This window comes from Sciurus carolinensis, chromosome 11 (genome assembly GCF_902686445.1).
Source record: "Sciurus carolinensis chromosome 11, mSciCar1.2, whole genome shotgun sequence".
Classification (NCBI taxonomy): Eukaryota; Metazoa; Chordata; class Mammalia; order Rodentia; family Sciuridae; genus Sciurus; species Sciurus carolinensis.
In genome coordinates this window covers 113,641,915-113,661,004 of record NC_062223.1, presented here as the reverse complement: position 1 = coordinate 113,661,004, position 19,090 = coordinate 113,641,915, and the positions used below count along the sequence as shown (strand labels likewise).

The 19,090-nt window shown below is 47.4% G+C and overlaps 1 protein-coding gene across 1 annotated transcript; it reads right to left on the bottom strand.

Annotated features, from left to right (window-relative positions):
- Nucleotides 1-489: 489 nt before the first annotated feature.
- On the bottom strand, nucleotides 490-13,973 carry Htr3a (5-hydroxytryptamine receptor 3A). Its single transcript, XM_047518699.1, has 9 exons — nucleotides 13,907-13,973; nucleotides 11,586-11,752; nucleotides 10,434-10,478; nucleotides 8,264-8,373; nucleotides 6,603-6,772; nucleotides 3,112-3,272; nucleotides 2,557-2,767; nucleotides 2,241-2,462; nucleotides 490-788 (listed from the first exon to the last, which is right to left on the bottom strand). The coding sequence occupies exons 1-9, from the start codon at nucleotides 13,971-13,973 to the stop codon at nucleotides 490-492; spliced, it is 1,452 nt and encodes a 483-aa protein (XP_047374655.1).
- Between the last annotated feature and the right edge of the window lie 5,117 nt (nucleotides 13,974-19,090).

Below are 19,090 nucleotides of genomic sequence, written 5' to 3'. Positions count from 1 at the left end.
CACAGGTGATGTGAAGAAGGAAACATTAGGTTTGAATAAACATAGTGCAGAATTATCAGGTCTAGGTAGCAGACAGTGGATTTTGCCTTCGATCTGAAAACAAAGTTGGTGGAAATGAGCAAAATTCCAAGTGTCTTCTTCAGGGATGTGCCAAAGGGGAAACTGAGACTTGAGGCCTAGATAAGTAGAGTGGAGTTATGGAATGCTTGGGTTTCTCCTAATCTAAGATAGCATGATGTAAAGTCATTTTGGATAGCAGTTGTGGATGGGGGTTCGCTGCAAGGATCTTAAACACTACATTTTGGGGCAAAGAATTCAGACCCTAGTTCAGAATTGCTTGGGCAAAATGGCATTGGAAACAGAGCATGGGATGCACCTATGTCTTGGGAATGTCCGTGGTATCCCCTGGGCCCTTAAGGAACTAAGCAAAAATCCTACATCCCCATCTTAACCAGTCCTGTACCCCTTACCCTGCTGGGCCGCGCCCACTCAAGAATAATGCCAAATGGACCAGAGTGTGACCAGGGTGATGCTGTAGGCCAACACGGCCAGCAGGTAGATGCGGAAGAGCAGCTTGTCTAGCACAGAGCCCACCCGCAGCCAGTCCCGGGCCACCTCACGGATCTCATCCCTCTTTTCCAGGTAGTGCCGGATGGAGGACAGCTCTTGCAGCAGCCCACGCACTGCCAGTGAAGCATCCCGTGGTGGTGGGGGAGGGCTGCCCCTGCCTCTCAGGGTCTTCTCCAAGTCCTGGGGTCCTCCAAAATGGCTACAGTGGTTTCCCATGGCTGGAAGAAGGACAGAGAATTGGTGGAAGAGAGGACAACTGGATTGTCCAAATACTGTGCCTTATCTTTCTACAGCCTGTGGAAATTTTTATATTAATAATTTTAGATGTAAAAAGTATTGGAAATAACTTATATATCTGCATAATCACCATCTAACTTAAACAGATTTTAAAAATGAGTATGATTGAGGATTCCTGTAATTCCTCCTTAGTCTCATTCTGTACCCCTTTCTCAAGTCACCAGTTTCATAGAATTAGTGTTTATCTTTCTTGTGCCTTTAAAAAAAATTAAAAACTATTAGTTTTCCTCAACAATCTGACATTCATTATTTCATTTGAACCTCACAGCATCCCCATGAGAGAGGCAGAATAAGAGCGATTACTATCCCTGATTTTCTATGATGATGCTGAGCTCAGGGAAGTTAAATGATTAATGCAACTGAAGCCTCATTTAATGGAGAGACCACAAACACCAAGACCAAGTACCTGGATTCCTGATTCACTGTTCTCTCTGCTACATCATATTACCTAAGAAGTGGGTGACTGGCAGGAGTCAATGTCCTCCTCTCCATAACTCCATGTCCTTCTGGACCAGAAAGTACAAACTTCAGGGATAACTACCTTATCCAATTGAAGTGAGGCATTAGGCTGGTGGACTAGTTCATCAGTTCTTGATGAAATGGTCTTGGATGCACTACAAGCCTCATGTAGAAGGCTTGAATGCAGGAGGAAGGATGAAAAGGAACTGAGAGAGCCTGGGTTCGAATCATGTTTCCTCCAGTCCCTGGCTCTGTGATGTAGAGGGAGCTATTTAATTTCTCCATGCCCCTGTTAACTCATTCAATCCTCCTGGGTCATCATGAGTATTACCTGGGATAATGCACACGGAGTGCTTTGTACATTCTTGGCATAGAATGCTCAACAAATCAATCAACCAAACACCACCATCACCAACAACAAACAGCAGCTATGACAGGTCCTCAGGAGGTGTGAGTTCCATGTTCAGTATCTCTGAACCCCTATATTTCTACTTCATAGATGATTGAAGGATCTGGCCCTTGAGCTGTTTAAAATGAGAAAGTTTGAGGAAGTACCAGCTTCAGTATTTGACCATATGAGTCAAGGAGGCCAATAACTACCTGCACGACATCCATCTGACCTCTTCCATAGGCCCATCTCAGAGGCCATTATCAGCCCAGAGGGCTCAGCTTCTACCATGCTCAGGCTCCAGGCCTCCTGCCCTCTTCATGCACACCCGAGCTGATGAGAGGTGTGAAAGTGGAGCACAGGTCTGCACTGACATCTTTGGCTGAAGACTACCCACCCCCAATAAGGCTTGGAGTGGGACAAGACTGCCAAATTCCCAGGCCTTGCCAAGGATCCTCCAGAGATTCCCTACCATGTCCCTATAACCAAGCTGGAAAAGGCCCCTCTCTCTTCCTCCCTCTCTCACCTGAGCAGTTGTTGGTTTTGGTGGCCTGGGTGGTGGCTGAGGGCCTGCAGGAGGTTGACTGCTCCCTTAGGCAAAGTAGCCAGGTGATCCTTTCCAGAACCAGGTGCTGCAGCCAGGCGGGCACAGGCTGCTGCAGGTCTTGCTTGTGCACCAGCCGCACAATGAGGATGGTCTCGGCCAAGCTTATCACCAGCAGAGCCATGCACACCACAAAGTAGACACCTGTGTGCCCCAGGGCAGAGGGAGGAGACACACACAGGAGGTGGGAGGGGGCCAGGTTCACCAGACTGAGCTCCCCTCCCAGGAGGGGCCTTACCAATGAGGGGAGTGCCGATGGCAGTGGCCGGCAGCGTGTCGGACACAATGATCAGGAAAACCGAGTAGCCCAGGAGGAGTGTGATCTTGAAGGAGACCCTCTCGCCACTGTCTGGGGGCAGGTAGAAGCCCACGATGTCCATGACCATGAGGAAGATACTGGGCAGCAGCAGGCTGACTGCATAAAAGAGGGGCCTCCGGCGGATGACCACCTGGGACCAGGAGAGAAGCTTGGGGAAGCCTGAGGCAGATGGGCTCTGCACCCAGGAGCTATCACCTCTAGCCTACACACCCTGGCTTCCTGGAGCTTCCAGGCTGGACTGCTCAGAGGAGGAAATGGACAGTGCCCATATCCCACCTCTCAATCTAGACTCGTAACTATTCTGTTGTGTAAGGGATCATTAGTTGCATTTCCCCGTCTAGTCCATTGAAGTGCCAGGGGATGTCTAACTGGGAAAAAGGCTAGGGAAGTTTTTCCTAATATACCTCCGTAAACTCCCCTGGTATGAAGGGCTAGTAGTTTGTCACCATTTTACCCACATCTACTCCCACTCACGTAGAACTTCATTTCCGCATAACAGTCGCTGCTTTCCATGGTGAACTTCCGGAACTGGGGCAGCACCCCCAGTAATTCCCACTCGCCCTGATTCATGAAGACGCTCTTGTCAGACTTCACTTTTTCTGGCAAGCGCCACAGGGAGATGTTGATGTCCTTAACTGAGAGAGAAGAAATGAGGCCAGTTTTGAAATCTAGTGCTTGGAGCCTGCCAGACCCTGCAGAGGTGGCGAATGGGTGGGCAGCAACCAAGGAATCCTGATGTTAGGTGAGTGGACCTCAGGCCTCTGCTCTTAATCTCCAGCCTCAGTTTTCTAAGCTGTAAAATGAGGCAATATTACACACCATGCCTATCTCAGGCCTGCAGTGTGGGCAGAGGAAACCTTGAGCGAAAACACACAGTACAGCACAAAGAATCATATAAACCATTCATCAGAAAACTCCTACATAGCCAGTCAGAATGGCAGTCATCAGAATAGAAACAATAATAATAAATGCTGGAGTGGATGTGGAGAAAAAGGAATACTTTTACACTGTTGGTGGGATTGTAAATTAGGGCCACCACTATGGAAATCCATATGGAGGTTCTTCAAAAGACTAGGCATGGCATAAAGAAAACGAAGTCATTTGCAGGAAAATGAATGGAGTTAGAGACCAACATGTTAAGCGAAATAAGTCAAACTTGGAAAGTCAAAGGTCATATATTTTAAAGGAAAAAGGAAAAAGGGTGGATCCCATGAAAATCAAAAGGAGAGCAGTAGAGATAAGGCACCAGGGGTGGGAAGTGAGGAGAGAAGGGGGAAGTGCTGGAGAGTGATATCGGTTAAATTACATTGCTGTATTCTGTGCATGTACAAATATGTAACGACAAAACCCATCATTATGTACGATTATAATACACCTACAAAATAATATGGGAGAAAAAAGACTAGGCATGGACCCAACACATGACCCAGCTATACCACTCTTTGGTATTTACCCTGAAGAATTAAAGTCATCATACTACAGTGATACATGCATACCCATGTTTGCAGCAGCACAATTCATAATAACCATGGAACTAGACTAGGTATCCATCAACAGATTAATGGATAAAGAAAATGTGGTGTATATACTCAATGGAGTTTTATTCAGCCATAAGGAAAAATGAAATTGTCATTTGCAGGAAAATGAATGGAACTTGAAAACATGTTAAGCGAAATAAGCCAAACTTGAAAGGTCAAAGGTCATATGTTTTCATTCATATGCAAAAGTAAGAGAAAAAAAGGAAAAGAAAGGTGGGGTGAATCCTAGATAATTTAAGGGAGATCAGTAGAATAGAGCAAAGGGACGAGGGGAAGGGAGGTCGGGAGGGAAAGGGGAAATACTGGGGAATGATATTGGTCAAATACAACAATTAAAAAAAGTGGGGAAATAAAAGATCACACATAGGCTGGGCATGGTGGTACATGCCTGTAATCCCAAGTACTCTGGAGGTGTAGGCAGGAGATGGCAAGTTCAAGGCCAGTTTCAGCAACATAGCAAAATAATTTTTTAAAAAAAAAGGTCTGGGAGTGTAGTTCAGTGATAGAACACTTGCCAAGTTCAAAGCCCTACGTTCAAACTCTAGCACCACAATACATGCACACATAAAACTACCCATTAATTCTTCATCTTTGCCTTATAGAATAACCTGTCTTTGAAGGTGAACTAGAAAAATGAGAAAGCTCTTCATTTCTGGCAGAGCAGTTCCACTTCTCTCTATGCTAAAGAAAAAGATATGCATATATACATTAGAAAGGACCACAGTATCCACTGCAGCAAAATACTGGAAAAGAGCTAAGTGTCCATCAACAAGAAAATGCTTAATAAATTATGGTGTATCCAGATCACTCTATGGCAGTTAAAATTCATGAGAACCATCTCAGTATGCAATAACATGAAAAAACATCCAGAGGCTATGATTGAGCAAAAAGAATCAAGTAGCAGTATATGATAGTATATGCCATATTTCCATAGAAACGTACGTGTGAGCACACGTGTGCACATGTGTGGATATAAACGCATAGAGAAGGAGCTGGAAGAACATACTTTATGAAGTTAATACTCATAAAAACAGTTAACTCTTATCGCAAGGAATTTTTAGTGTAGAGTTTGAGATTGAGAATAGAGGTCAAAGGAGACTTTGGCCTTCTCTGTAGTTTTGGTTTTTGGTCAAGGACATTATGTATTACTGCCATAATTTAAGTTTAACATAATGAATAAATTGGAATAGAAACAGAGGTTGCCATTTTGCAGCCGGGCAGTGTTTACTCCCTTGCCCTCTTAGGGGCACCTGACACTCATCCACTTAGTAATTTGCCAGGCATCTTCCTTTGTGGTAGGCCCTGTGCTAGGGATCTAGTGGTGGGCCGGAAGTCGTGTCCCTGCCTGCCCTCTCTAAGTTTATATCTACTGAAGAAGTAGACAGTGAACAAGTACTGACAGGGCAATAGAGGTGGTGAGAAAAACAGGGTGTTTAACAATTGCACCACAGGGATGGCCTCCTCTGGGTATTGAAGGAGGCTTTCCCAGAGTTGCTGATACTTAGGCGGTGATCAGAAGGTTGAATGGAGAGTTTGGCTAGGCTGGGTACGGTTGTGGGGCAGGTGGGGGAGCAGGAAGGGAGGTAGCCTAGGAGGGGAAACAGCATGAGGTGAAGTGGAGGAACAGGGGCTATGGGCCCAGAGAAGAAAGCAGCTGGGCTGGAGCAGAGCTCGGAGAGCATGCACCAGATGAAGCTGGAGAGGTGGACTGTGGGCAGGACTAGGTCAAGGATTTGGAATATGTTCCAGGACTGCTGGGAAGCCACCAGGGTTTTAAGTGACACAATCAGATTTGCATTTTAATAAGAGTTCACTGGCTGCTGTGAGGAACATGAATTGGAGGGGGACAAGAACAAATGGTGAAATCTGGGCAGGAGATGAGGGTGGCTTGGCGGAGGGTGAAGAGAAGTGAGTGGGTCTGAGAGACCTTTAGTGCCAGATCCTATTTGTGATATTTAGAAAAGAATTGTCCCTTAATAAGCATGTGAAGTTGGTTCATGCTGTCTCATGAAATCCTTACCACTACCGGGGGAGGCAGCGAGGACAGTGATATTGACCCCATTTGGAGGATGAGAAAATAGAGTCTCAATGACATTAAGATTAGTGGTTGGGGCTGGGAACAAAGCTCAGTAGTAGAGCTTAGTAGGTGTGAGGTCCTGGATTCAATCCCTAAGACCCCCACCAAAAAAGAAGAAGGAGGAGGAGGAGGAGGAGAAGAGGAGAGGAGAAGAGAGGAGAAGAGAGGAGAGGAGAGGAGAGAGAGGGGAGGGGAGGGGAGGGGAGGAGAGGAGAAGGAGGAGGAGGAGAAGTAAAGAAAGGAAAAGAAAGGAGGTAAGTTGAGTAAAATGGGTGTTAAGGGAGAATGCTTCCTAGAGTGCTCCTTGCCCGGGTGTCCTTGCCCCCACCTCTCAAAGCACACATACTCACTGGTGTGCAACCAACTGGTGAAGGTCAGCGAGCAGTTCTGCACATCAAAGGGGAAGTTATAGATGTCGAGGCTGCAGGCGGTCACCACCTGGAGGGGCTTGTAGTTCTGGACCTCACCCTGATGCCGAACATACACGTATGGGATACTTGGAGACTTCCCCACGTCCACACTGGTCAGGGAAGAGACAACAACATGGAAGCTTAAGAGGCAGATTCAGCCCTGGGAGTGTGAAGACCTCTGAGCAGCCCAGTAAGGAAAGAAACTCAGGAATGGAACAGGCAGCAGGATAACCCAGACGGTTTTGTCCGTGAGCAGCTTGCCCATGTTCTATTCTGTTAGGCTTCCTAACCCACCATTGACAAGGTTACTTTCCAAGTAGGAAGGGCATTTCGCCTTCACTCCTCTGACAACCTAACCACAAAAGGCAAAGCCTCAGGCTGTAGGGAGTTGCCCAACTGCCCTCATGCTCACACACACACACACACACACACACACACACACACAAGCTCGTGCACATGTACACCTAGACTGGGCAGAGCTTAGCTCCCAGAACCTCTAGAACTGAGATTACAGGCAGGTGTGGGGGGAGAGCAGAAGCTTGTGTTCTATTTGACTGATTTCTCTTTATTTCCCTTTCCTAGAAGTCCTCGAAAATGAGAATAATCTCTAGTGGAAAAAGAACTAGAAAAATCATGGATAAGAATTAGGGGAACCCAGGAATGTCCAACAAGATTTCATCTCACTCTTTTGGCTGATCTTGTACCTTTAGGCTCTCCCAAGTGACCACAATGGTATGAAGTGGACTGAACCCAGGGTCAGAGCCTTCAACCTTCTGTGGGGTCAGGCTGAGAGATGAGAAGTTAAGACTTCTTCACTACTTCACCACTTCACTATTGAAAGTAGAGATTCAGTTGGAAACGGATTTCCCAGAAAGCCCCCAGTCTGAGCTATGCAGGGCATTGAGGGGTGGGTCATGGTCAACAGCCTCCCTTGAGAAAATGTCAGTACCCTGTGGAGTTGGGCAATGAAGTGGGCACTGGGTGGACCTACTTGTCACCTTCCCCTTTCTATCCATCCCCACCATTTTCCCTGCTGTTCAGAAGTTCAGTTGGTGAACCCTAAATGAACCTTCAGAATGGGAAGAAGTTCTGTTAGCTGAGGCCAAATGAAACTGTTTGGCTGCTAGAAATAATGACTGATGGGACCCACTTCAAATTGAAGGCACATACGTGGCGTGGGAGATTTGAGCATGATCCTTAGCTCTAAATCTCCTCTGAGGCCAGGCACAGTGGCTGCCATCAGTGCTCCATTCCTTTCAGAAACATAACTGTCCTCTTTTAAAATGCAGCTGTCCCCATTAGGCTATTATAACTCAGTGTGAATTCATTCACTGGCTTCTTTCCCTGAGATGAGGGCCCTTGGACTAATGAAGTACAGAGTTTCAAAGTCGGGCACAAAAAAGATGAGTTTTAAAAAGAAAAAGAAAGAGAAAAAAAAAAAAAAAGACAGAAGAGAACTTGATCTCTAGCTAACTTTATGTACAGCTGGTGAAACTGGTTCGGATATCTCAAATACAATGGCAGCCATCTTGTCTCCCAGCTACCTGACTTCTCCCACCACTGTGCCACCCAGTCACCCAGGCTCCAGTGACAGTACTCACAACTCATTGATGAGAATGTCTGGGACCCAGATGCTGTCTGTGGGAATGGAAAACTTGGTGATGTTGTCAAAGTCCTCTGGGTTCCATTGGAGAAACTCATCAGTCCAGAACTAAGGGAGGAGGGACAATGGTCACCAGAGCCCCTCCATCTCCTGTGAGGGTTTCCTGAATACCAGGCTGGCTTCACTCCTCATGCCCAGGCAACATCTGGTCATCTACTCAGGAAAATCTGGGTGTCAGTGGCACCCAAAGCACTCAGCAGTAATGGCAAGCCCCCACCTCTGTCCTCACACTGTCCCTACATGTATAATAACACAGACTGAGACATTCTCTCCCTAGGAAGGTCTGCAACCATTTTCAATCTTACAAGACCATTAACCATCAACTTCAGGATCTTGAACAAATAACCTTGGGTCTTGGGTTACATACACAAGAATGGGAATAAAAACATCCACCTTACAGCAGAGGTGGATGTTGTTAAGTTTTGATCAATGTATTCTCCACTCTTACTATGCCAGAATGGCCAGTTCAAGTCTGACCATAGCACTCCTTTGCCCAAAACTCTTCGATAGTGTCTCATTCCTTTTAGGGTAAAGTTAAACCTCAAGGTCAATGTGAATTCTACACTTCTTCCACATGGAATTAAATACTATTAAAACCTCCACATCTCTGTGTCCCCTACATCTTCTCCCATGTTGCAATCCCTGTCTTCTTTGCTAAGGTACCTTGCACTCAGACTTAGCCAAGGTGTCTATGCCCCCTTCTCCAGGCCCCCTGTCATCTTATATGTACCTCCTCTGTGTGCCCATTGGTTAGTCTTCCATCATGGCCATGATGAGCAGCTGTTGTGTTGCATGTTAATGGTCTGTCCCACATGTCTGTGGCTTCCACTACCTGTGAGCTCATCATGTGCAGGGTCTGAGTCTAGATTGTGTCTCCATTCCAGTCCCTTGGCACTGTTGCTGGTACATAGCAGACTGAACTTCCCTCGCTGCTGACAGCAACCAGCTGGGCAGATAAGTGACCCTAGAGGTATAGAGGTGGGGCCTAGGCTGATGTTCCAGGGAAAGGAGATCCAGGATGCCTATCCATGTTAGGTCCCTTCCTTTGAGACAAGGTGTTCTTTATCAAGGAATCCTTCTGTGAGGCAGAAATGGAGCAGTATCTCAGAGATCAACTTTCTGGCTTCCTCCTCTACCCTACTCCCTGCCCCCATGAGCTGCTGCTGCTGCTGGTGGAGCATGTCCATGAGAGTGGGCAAGGACCTCACAGACCCGTGTCTGCAGAGCCTCTCTGCTTGACTTCTGGGAATAGTCCTCATCCTCCTGCCCTTCTCTTCAGCCATTTCAGTTTCCCTTTCTGCTCTGACTTCTTCCCCACATCCCTAGGGTCCGCCAGAACAAGACCTGCCTGTGGGCAGCCACCTCTCCTGTTTCTAGCTCAGAACTAGAGCCTGACTAAGATCTCAGAGATATCCGCATACCAGTGCTGGTCCATGCCCATCAGAAACTGGATGAGTAGGGACATGGCCAAGACTGTGAAGGCTAAGTAGATGAACAGTTTCAGTCACCCAATTAACCAAATTGAAAGAAGAACTTTCTAGTAATTAGAGTTGCTTGAAAGTGAAGTGGCTGACTCGAGTTTCCAGGTGCTGGAGGAGGTACTTCAACAGGGGTTGGACAAGCACTTGTCTGGGATGCTGTGAGGAACTTCAGAAACCAGAGGGGCTTGAGGGATTTCCTCCCTATTGATTTTTTTTTGGGGGGTGGGTATTGGGGATTGAACCAAGGGGTGCTCAACCACTGAGCCACATCCCCAGTCCTTTTTTTTTTTGGAGATAGGGTTCTACTGAGTTGCTGTGGGCCTTGCTAAGTGGATGATGCTGTCTGTGAACTTGCAATCCTCCTGCCTTAGCCTCTCGAGTCACTGGGATTAAAGGCATGCCCCACCGTGTCTGACCTCTCTACAGAGCTTTAAGCTTCCTTCTGTTCCCTGTCCTGAGATAGGAAGATAGGAAGATTCCAGACTCCTGAATCTCATACTGAGCATGCCTTTGAACCTCTCCCCACCAAGACCACTGAGATGCCTGACTTTTTCAAACAGAGAAGGCCTTCCTAGGAGAAGTCCCCATCCTAGCAAGTGGGCTTGGGTGAGGGGCTGCTTTGCTCACCTGCCGGTACCAGATGTAGGTGGTCAGTACCTGGTTCTTCTCATCCTGGGAAAGAAAAGAGAGTTCAGACTGGTGGCCCTGCATGTACCACACCCAAAAAGAGGTGCTTCGTTGCGCCCCTATGTCCCTGGGAAGGAGACTAAGTGAAAGGGGCCTGGGGATAAGCTGGAGCTGTTTGACCAGCCCAGAGCAGTTGATGTTTTATTAGGACACACTAGAAGGAAATATGACTTCCTTTCAACTTCAAAGATGTGTGTGTGTGTGTGTGTGTGTGTGTGTGTGTGTATTCACACACACTTATTATATTTTATCACATATATATTGTATGTTATATTTGGGGTATAAATATACTACACAATAATAGAGAGATTATGTAATAGATATAAATATACTTTGTTATCTTCTATTATATTATATATACCATAATAGATGATAATTATAGGAGGTACACAAAATATATATGCCCAAAACCACATAAAGTAAAAAGTCCACCACTCTCCCCCCCTCATTTAATCCCAGTTTCTACTTCCTGGAGCATGTGGTAAGCAGTTTTCTGTGCTTCTTTCCAGAGATGTTCTGAAGGCCATGACTGTATCCTGCATCAAGGGGCACAGGGTGACTGCAGCATGCTGTGGAGTCAGGTCCTGCCTCCCCACCCCAACACAGGGCCACTGCATCTCTGCAATCGCCTTCTTGTTTATATCTCTATACAATGTCTGACCTCTGCTGGGCAGAGCACCCCACCCTGCTAGAGTAATTGATGAAGGAATTGATATGAAGTAATTGATTATTTGATTGATTTATTGGTTGACAATTGATCTATTGTCAACATTTAGTGACACCTGCCATGTACCAGGGACCTGTGTAAGGCACTAAAAGATGAATAGATAGTCTTTAGCCCACATGACTGACATAGGGAGGCGATTACCAGGTTACTGTATGGACAACCACAGGCACGAAGTGACCACTGGCTGTAAGGGTGTGCAAAGGAGTCACACAGGTGGCCCAGGCTCATGGTTTGGGCAGCTGTGGAGATTCTGCTACAGTCCAGACCTCAGGTAATAGAGCTCTGTCCTGCCTGGGAGGTGACTTGGCCTCACTTTCGAGGGTCCACCTCTGCATGGAAGGTGGGCAGTCAGGCCACACACTCACCACGTTGAGGATGGCGTAGACGATGACATCAATGGAGATGGTGGTGGGCCTCCTCCAGTCCCTCACTGGCCGCACACCCTTTCTGTAGTTGGCCAGGAGGTGGTCTGACAGCCTCAGCAGGGCGGGCCTGGTGGAGTTCTGGACCTGGGAGGTCCTCTTCTGCCTGGCTAGGAAGGAGAACAGCTCAAAGTGGAAACCAGAGCCCGGAAACATTCCCCAGTTCTCTCGCCCTGGTTTGTAAGCTCTTGAAAGGACCAGATCCCCACAACAGACTGAAATTCCCGTCCTTAGAGCATTTTTGTCTGTAGAGAGTCTTGTCAAAATTCCAGTACTCTCATAGGACAACCTGTGCACAAATTTACAGGAGGGCAGAGAGCCGGCTTGCCAGGGAAGGTGACAGGAGACAGGTGAGGGCCAAGAAAGGTGGAGAGGAAGCCAAAGCAGCTAGAAGGAAGTGGACTGTGGGTGTGTGTGCTATTGACAGGCAAGAGGACCACGAGAAAGGGTGGCCCCACGTGCAAGGTCTCTGGGCCCACTGGTCTGCCCCAGAATTTCCTCAGCCAAGGTCAGACTGCAGCAGCACACAGCTCACTGCCTCCATCTTGACCCTGGGCTGCAACTGTTGAAGAAGGAAGATGGGCATCGCATGAAAGCTGGCATCCCCTCTTCCTCCTGCCAAAAGCCACACATGATACAGGGGAGCCACACATAATGCCAAGTCCCTTTCTTAGCATGACCTGGTGGACAAACTGGACAGGGTTAGGAAAGAGGTGAGGGTGAGGAATGGAGGGACCCTGGAGGAACCAAATTGCTTCCAGAGCAGGAGGCTATGGGAAAAAAAGGGGAGATGAGAAGGCCCAGTGCCTAGGCCCTGGCCCTATTCTATGGGGTTTCATGTGCACCCCAGATTCCTTCTGGGGAATAGTAAGAACAGTTCTTAAAGAGAGGAGTGAAATATGGTGGGGAAGACACAGACCAGAGCAGGGTACAGGTGGCAAGGAAGAGCTGGGACTGCAGGGTCCACAGGCCTCTTTCCAGACCAGGTGCTGCAAACCTGGCTTCCAATCCAGGGCACAGCCTCCTCTCATCCTGCCCCTCCCTGAAGGTCTGCAGCATGTCCTTCCTGTGGCTCCCTCCTGGGTTTTACCCACCTACCCCGATAAACTTTCAACCTCCCTCAGAAGGACAGAGACAAGCAGAGAGAGAGGGAAAGCAAGAGATTGTGGGTTTTTTGAGAGTCTCCTTTGAAATAATATCCAATAACATTGTCTTCATTTCAATCTCTGAATGACAGCCCATTTTATAGACAAGAACTCCCAAAGCTCAGAAGGGTGAGAATCGTGCACTGAACGTGGAGGAATTGAGACTCACACCCAGACCTCTTGTCTCTTCATGACAACCGGGTCAGCCCAGATCCCACCAAGTGGGACTCTGATTGTGTGGAGAGCACTAACCTGATCCCAGGGACCCTTGGAGGAAAGGTCCACTGTGAGAAGGAGGCCTTGTAACCCGGTCCAGGAAGCCCCGGACCAGTCGTCACCTATGGACTGCATTTGCTTCACCCTCTGAGTTTCCCCAGTGACAGCTCATGGCAGAAAATCATTTTGCCCACAGCCCTTTACACCTGTCCAGCCCCCTGGGTGGCATCTGCACTCTGCCCCAATGAGGCTGGTCCAACCCAGTTCTGTAGAAGGAGAAAACTTCCTATAAGGGATGGACATGGTCTGCAGCAGAAGGAAACAGTTCCTTTTGTGACTAAAATGCCGTTTTCAAGGAAGTCAGAAAAGATGGGAATGGGGAATGGAGAGAAGTTTGGTATTACTGGAAGTTAGCCCTGGAAGGCAACTGTAGGAAAGAGACCAGAGAACCCAGGCAAGAAAACCCAGAGAAGACGAAGGAAGATTTCTAGATCAACTCTGCTGCTGACAAGCCGTGTGACCTTGAGTGAATTACTCCTGCTCTCTGGACCATGCTTACCACAGGAAAAAGTGAACCAAATAAGCTCTAAGTTCCTTTGCCGCTGCTACTTGATGAGTTTAGAGACAGGGCAAAGAGGAGAAGAGCCTCTCTCCTGGCGCCTGTCTGCATATTTCTGCTAAACAAGCTACTGCTCTGCTCCCCTCTCAGAAGCCCTGCTGTCACCAAGCTCAACTTCCCCAACTCTCTAGCTTGACCATGGTGCCTCAAAATGCTCTCATGCTCACGTGTGGTAAGATAGCTGACCTTCCTGCAGCAAGACTGCTCCACACTCTCCTTCTCTCAACACTCCAGGGCCATAGATGGCCAGTCCAGTCTTGTGTGTGTCCCCTGAGCCCCCTTACCTTCTCCCTGTGCCAGGAGCATCGGGAGCAGCCAGGCAAGCAGCATCCGCTGGATCCACTGCTTCATGGCGAGCTTCCCAAGCGTGGGAGGGCCTCGGAGTGGACACTCAGGGTTAGTCCTGCCGGAGGCCAGCCTGTTCACCCCCTGCCAAACTCATGTCCCAGTCAACCTGCCTTGCAGCGGCTGCTTGCACCTTCTCAGGCTGCAGCTAGTACTCCCGGCCACCAGAGTTGGGGAGATGCCAAGTTTTCCTGCAATCAGTCCTTCAGCTGGATCAGGTTTCTGGGTGGGAGGGAAGGGGCGGGACCACCAAAGGGGAGCCCGCCCTGACTGATGTCATGTGGCAGGAGCTCAGGCCACCCATTCAGCCAGGTGGCTTGGCCATGGTTCCCTAAGAAGTGACTTGGGGACAGGGGCTGCTGGAGCCCATGGACTGAGAGTACAGTCTGACAGCTGGGAGGTGCACCGGGCTGCTGCTTCATTTATGTCCCTTGCTAAATATGCTTCAGTGGCACTGGACTGACCCATGGGGTGGCTCAGACAAGAGCAGGAGAGCCATTCTTTTGATCCCCAGAGGGACATAATTCCCTTAGCCAAGCAAGTGACAGGCACCTCTGCAGACAGAGGAAGGGTCTGGGGACACCCCAGGTCTGCCCTCTTTTCCTCATCTAAATATTCTTATCTAAATAATAAAGAGTATATATTTTTATAGCTTAGATATTTATTTCTACACACTTTACTAGATGCAGTAAAATATATAGAGAAAAATGTAATAGTAATATATGCTCATTATAGAAAACTAGGAAGAGAAATTAAATCATCCACAGGCTTCCCGCCCAGAGATAGTGGTTGATAATATTTTGGTCTATATTCGTCTAAAATCTCCTTCCATGAAATATGTACGATTAAGTAAATGTGCAATGTCTGTAATTTTGTTTCCCTCCCCCTTCCTCATTTCCTATCACAGGTCTTCTCAATACCTTCCTTTAAGAGTGGCACTCTTGAAAGAAGTATTTCTTTTCTCTTTGTAAGTTCAATAGGTGAGTAGTTATCCCTCAGATATACAATTGTGTGTCCCAGAATTTGTGTGGGAAAAGAATTGCTGTGAATTTCTATTTGAAGGAGTCCCACCCCACTTCCCCCTGCAGGCTAGTTAGACTTTCCACCTCGTTGTACGGAAGGCAAGATACACCCTTATCAAGCATGGCTAGCTTCAACAACAAAACATTCTCTTTTTTCAAATTTTTAAATATTTTTAGATATTCATGACAGTAGAGTGTATTTTGACATATTATCCAAACATGGAATATAACTTACTCTAGTTAGGATCCCATTCTTGTGGTTATATATGATGTGGAGTTACACTGGTGGTGTATTCATATATGTACCTAGGAAAGTTATGTCCAATCCATTCTACTGTCTTTCCTTTTCCTATGCCCCCTCCCTTTCTTCATTTTCCTTTGTCTAATACACTGAACTTCTATTCTTCCCCTCTCCCCTTGTTGTATCAGAGAGAACATTCAGTCTTTGGTTTTTTGGGGGATTGGCTTATTTCACTTAACATGATAGTCTTCAGTTCCAACCATTTACCCGCAAAAGTCATAAAGTCATTCTTTAACAACAAAACATTTTCATTCTTTTTAATTTAGTTTCCAGCTGAATATAAGTAAAGAATAGGCTAGGGACACTGTTAGGAAGGGTTTTATATGCACTGTGATGTCTGTAGTAGCATCGTTCTTTCTCTTTCTTCCCTTCTTTCCTTTCTCTTTCTTCCCTTCTTTCCAGTACTGGGGATTGAACCCAGGGCTGTTCTACCACTGAGCTACAAACCCAGCCATTTTTATTTTTATCTTAAGATAGGGTTAACTAGGTTGCCAAGGTTGAGTTTGAACTTGTGATCCTCCTGCCTCCAACCTTCCAAGCCACTGTAATTACAGGTGTGCATCACTTCACTCGGCTAGCATTATACCTTTCTTGATGGGATCCCTTCAGAGGGCCATTAGCCAGTGTTTGGTTCTAGAAGTTTCTGTCAAGCTCACAAGGCTCAGGTTAGCCTTCTCTTAAGTTATGTCCTTCAGAGCAATACTTCATTGCTCCCAAAAATTTCCTTTGGGAGGACCAAGGTGAGGACAGGCATAGACTAGGACAAGTGGTTAAATCGAGGACCTCAGACTTGTAGACAATGTATATAGCCAGGTGTTCCCAGAATGAATGTGTTCAGATGATATTTTGTGGTACTAGGGATGGAACCTAGGACTTCTTGTGTGCACGGCCAGCAGTCTGCCACTGGGCCACATCCCCAGCCCAGACTTTACCCTTGACTGAAGGACAAGGCAAGCCAAGGAGAACCTCCAGGCTGCAGAGGGCTTGAATCCGGCAGAGCACTGCAGATTCCTCAGTGCATCCTTGAGCCCAACAAAGACCCTTAGGCCCCTGCTGGCCTATAATTAGGACCCCTGGCACTTAGAAAGCTGCTGCTGATTGCTACAGAATTTCTTGTCTTGTTCTTGTGGCATTATGAAATCTGTCTAGCATTTTACCATTCATCAATGGAATTTCCTTAAACAGCCATAAACCAGGGTTTGGGCTTCAGTGGTAGCACACCCCCTTGGGGTTACCGTTATAGTCATTTCATCATTAACAGTCCCCCCACACCCTAACCACAACTCCCAGATGCTCCACTGTGTACCCTCGTGCATTTCCACGAGGCCCTATCTCCTGCTCCAAGCTCAGCCCACTGCGTCCCAGGGCTCACTCATTCCAGAGCTGAGTCATTTGGAAGAAGTGTTAGGAACCAGCCTTACTCTGAAGAGGGTCCTACCATGGCTGGAGGGGAGGGGAGATGAGAAGAAACAGAAGGTAAAACAATATAAAAGAAGTTGGGGATCCTGGGCAAGTAGAAACGGGAGAAGCAAGAAGAAAAGAAAGATGAGGCAAGAAGACAGACAGGAGGAAAAGGAAGATAAGAGGACAAGGCAAGGAGAGAAGGAGGACAGAGAAACAGGGAGAAAAGGAAACGGAGAAGGAAAGGTGAGGCAGAGTTTGACTGAACTGGAGCCCAAGGGGTCAGAATATGGCTGGCTCCTCCCACCATGCCACTCTGGAGAGTGAGCACCCCACACTGTGGAGTTCGGTGCCTGCCATGTGTGTGTTAGGACCCATCAAGAGGCAGTGCGAAAGCCTGCAGACTGTCCCATGGGCCCCAAGCCTTTATTTCTGCATTAGCTCCTGGAATCCTCCGGGGCAGACCAATTGGGTTAGGAGGAAAGAGGATGGCTTCTATGCAGTGTGCGCATTAGAGAATTAGCTCCTTAGGTAACAGGATTAGAGGGAGCCGGGCAGGCCACAGCCTTGGCTGGAGACGTATTGCCTGTGTGGCTCTCTGATGGAGCAGCAATCAAGTTTCCCCTGAAGAAATTTTGTATTAATGGATTTGATGGCACAACAGACTGGGGGAGTTGGAGCCAGGAGCAGTGGCGGGGTGTAAATTGCCTCAGATGAAACTGTGGAGTCACTTTTGCCCCTTTTAAACAAGATAAGAATTAGTGCGAGGCCTTGATGAACTTCCCTTGGCCCATGGGGACAAGGAACAGCAGAAGCCTGGCTAATTTGATTCCTGAGCTCTGCCTGCAGACGGCCAGGCTCCTCCCTGGGAGGGGAGGCAGACACACACATGGCAGCGATCCAGCCTGGGTAATGAAAAGCTCCAAGACTGCAGGACCCACAGGCTGGGCCTTCTCCTTGGGTGCATTGCTCCCAGTGACCCTGGGAGGTCTGTGCTCACACACACACCTTGAGCAGGTGTGTGCACACACCCACTGGCAGGTGCTGTTGCACAGCGTCCTACCTCTTATCACTGTTCTTGCTCCCATTTTCCAACTTAGAACAGAGCCAGAAGAGCCGTCCCAACTTGCCTTAATTCCAGGAGCCAGTTACAAATAGAGCTGAGATCGTCGAGGTCCCTGGCTCCAACCATTACAGCTGTGTTTCCCATCTTCTGCTATAAATTTTTACTGGTCTGTAAAACTTTTATCACCTAAAAGGCTGACCTTTTAAAACCTATAAACTTACAAAAACTCTGTGACCTGTAGTAACATCCGGTCCCAGTAGAGGCCCACCTGCCCTGGAAGGACTGGAAGAAGCTTCTGGTTTGTCATCACAGAGCTAAATAGAAGATATATCTTCTTCCTCACCATCACTTCAAGGAGAGGACTCCACGCAGCCTTTGGGTCCATACCCAGGCTTGCTCATGCCACGTCCCTAAGGACCCACCTCAGACTATACCGGAAGTCAGACAGGAAGGACAGACAGGTACACCCTATCCACTTGCAGGCACCTGACATATCTAGCACAGAGGCTGGAAGATTTAGGGACTATCTATTCAAAGGAGGTTAGAAGCCAGTCAGATGGGAAATGCCTGACAAATGTCCTAGTTCCCCTGTCCAAAGAGGCAGCAGTGGACTTTATAAGAAGGAGAGAGGCACAGGGTGTCCTTGACATACAGGAGGGACTCTTCCTTCCTGGTCTTTGTTTCCTTGATACCCCATCATGTGTGACTCTGACCTTTGTGCCACCAAAGCCCTGGATCCTTGGAATGACTGGTTCTGCAGCACACAACCAATGGTTGTCGGCATTTACTGAGCATATTCTATGTCAGGCACTGTGCTCATTCTATGTCAGGCACTGTGCTTATGTATTCTCTGCTACCTACAAAGAAGATGTTATCATTATTCCCATAGTACAGATGATAAAATTAAAGCAGAGATGTTAAGCAAATCGTGCAGAGTGAAATAGCTAATAAGAGGAGGGTGTAGGACTCAGACTCAAAGCCTGGGCTCTTACCCGTCTGATTACATAGTGCCAGAGCATTCTCTCAGATACAGATCAAGGCTGATTGGACCCTGACCCCTACACTGCTGCCTCCTTCATGCTGGCAATGCCTGGGGCACCCCATCCTTACCTCGATTGCTCTAGTTGAAAGGGCAGGCTCATTTGGACTGGTTCAACATGAGCCTGCTAATTAAAGATATTTTTATTGAAGGATATCATAAGAATATATTATAAGTTAATGGACATAAAGTTTGGTATTTTTCCCAGTACAAAGTGAGTTCAGAAATACTGTCCTCTGCCATTCTGGTTCTAGCAAAACTTGTTTGGGCAAATGTCAAAATGTTAGGTATGGC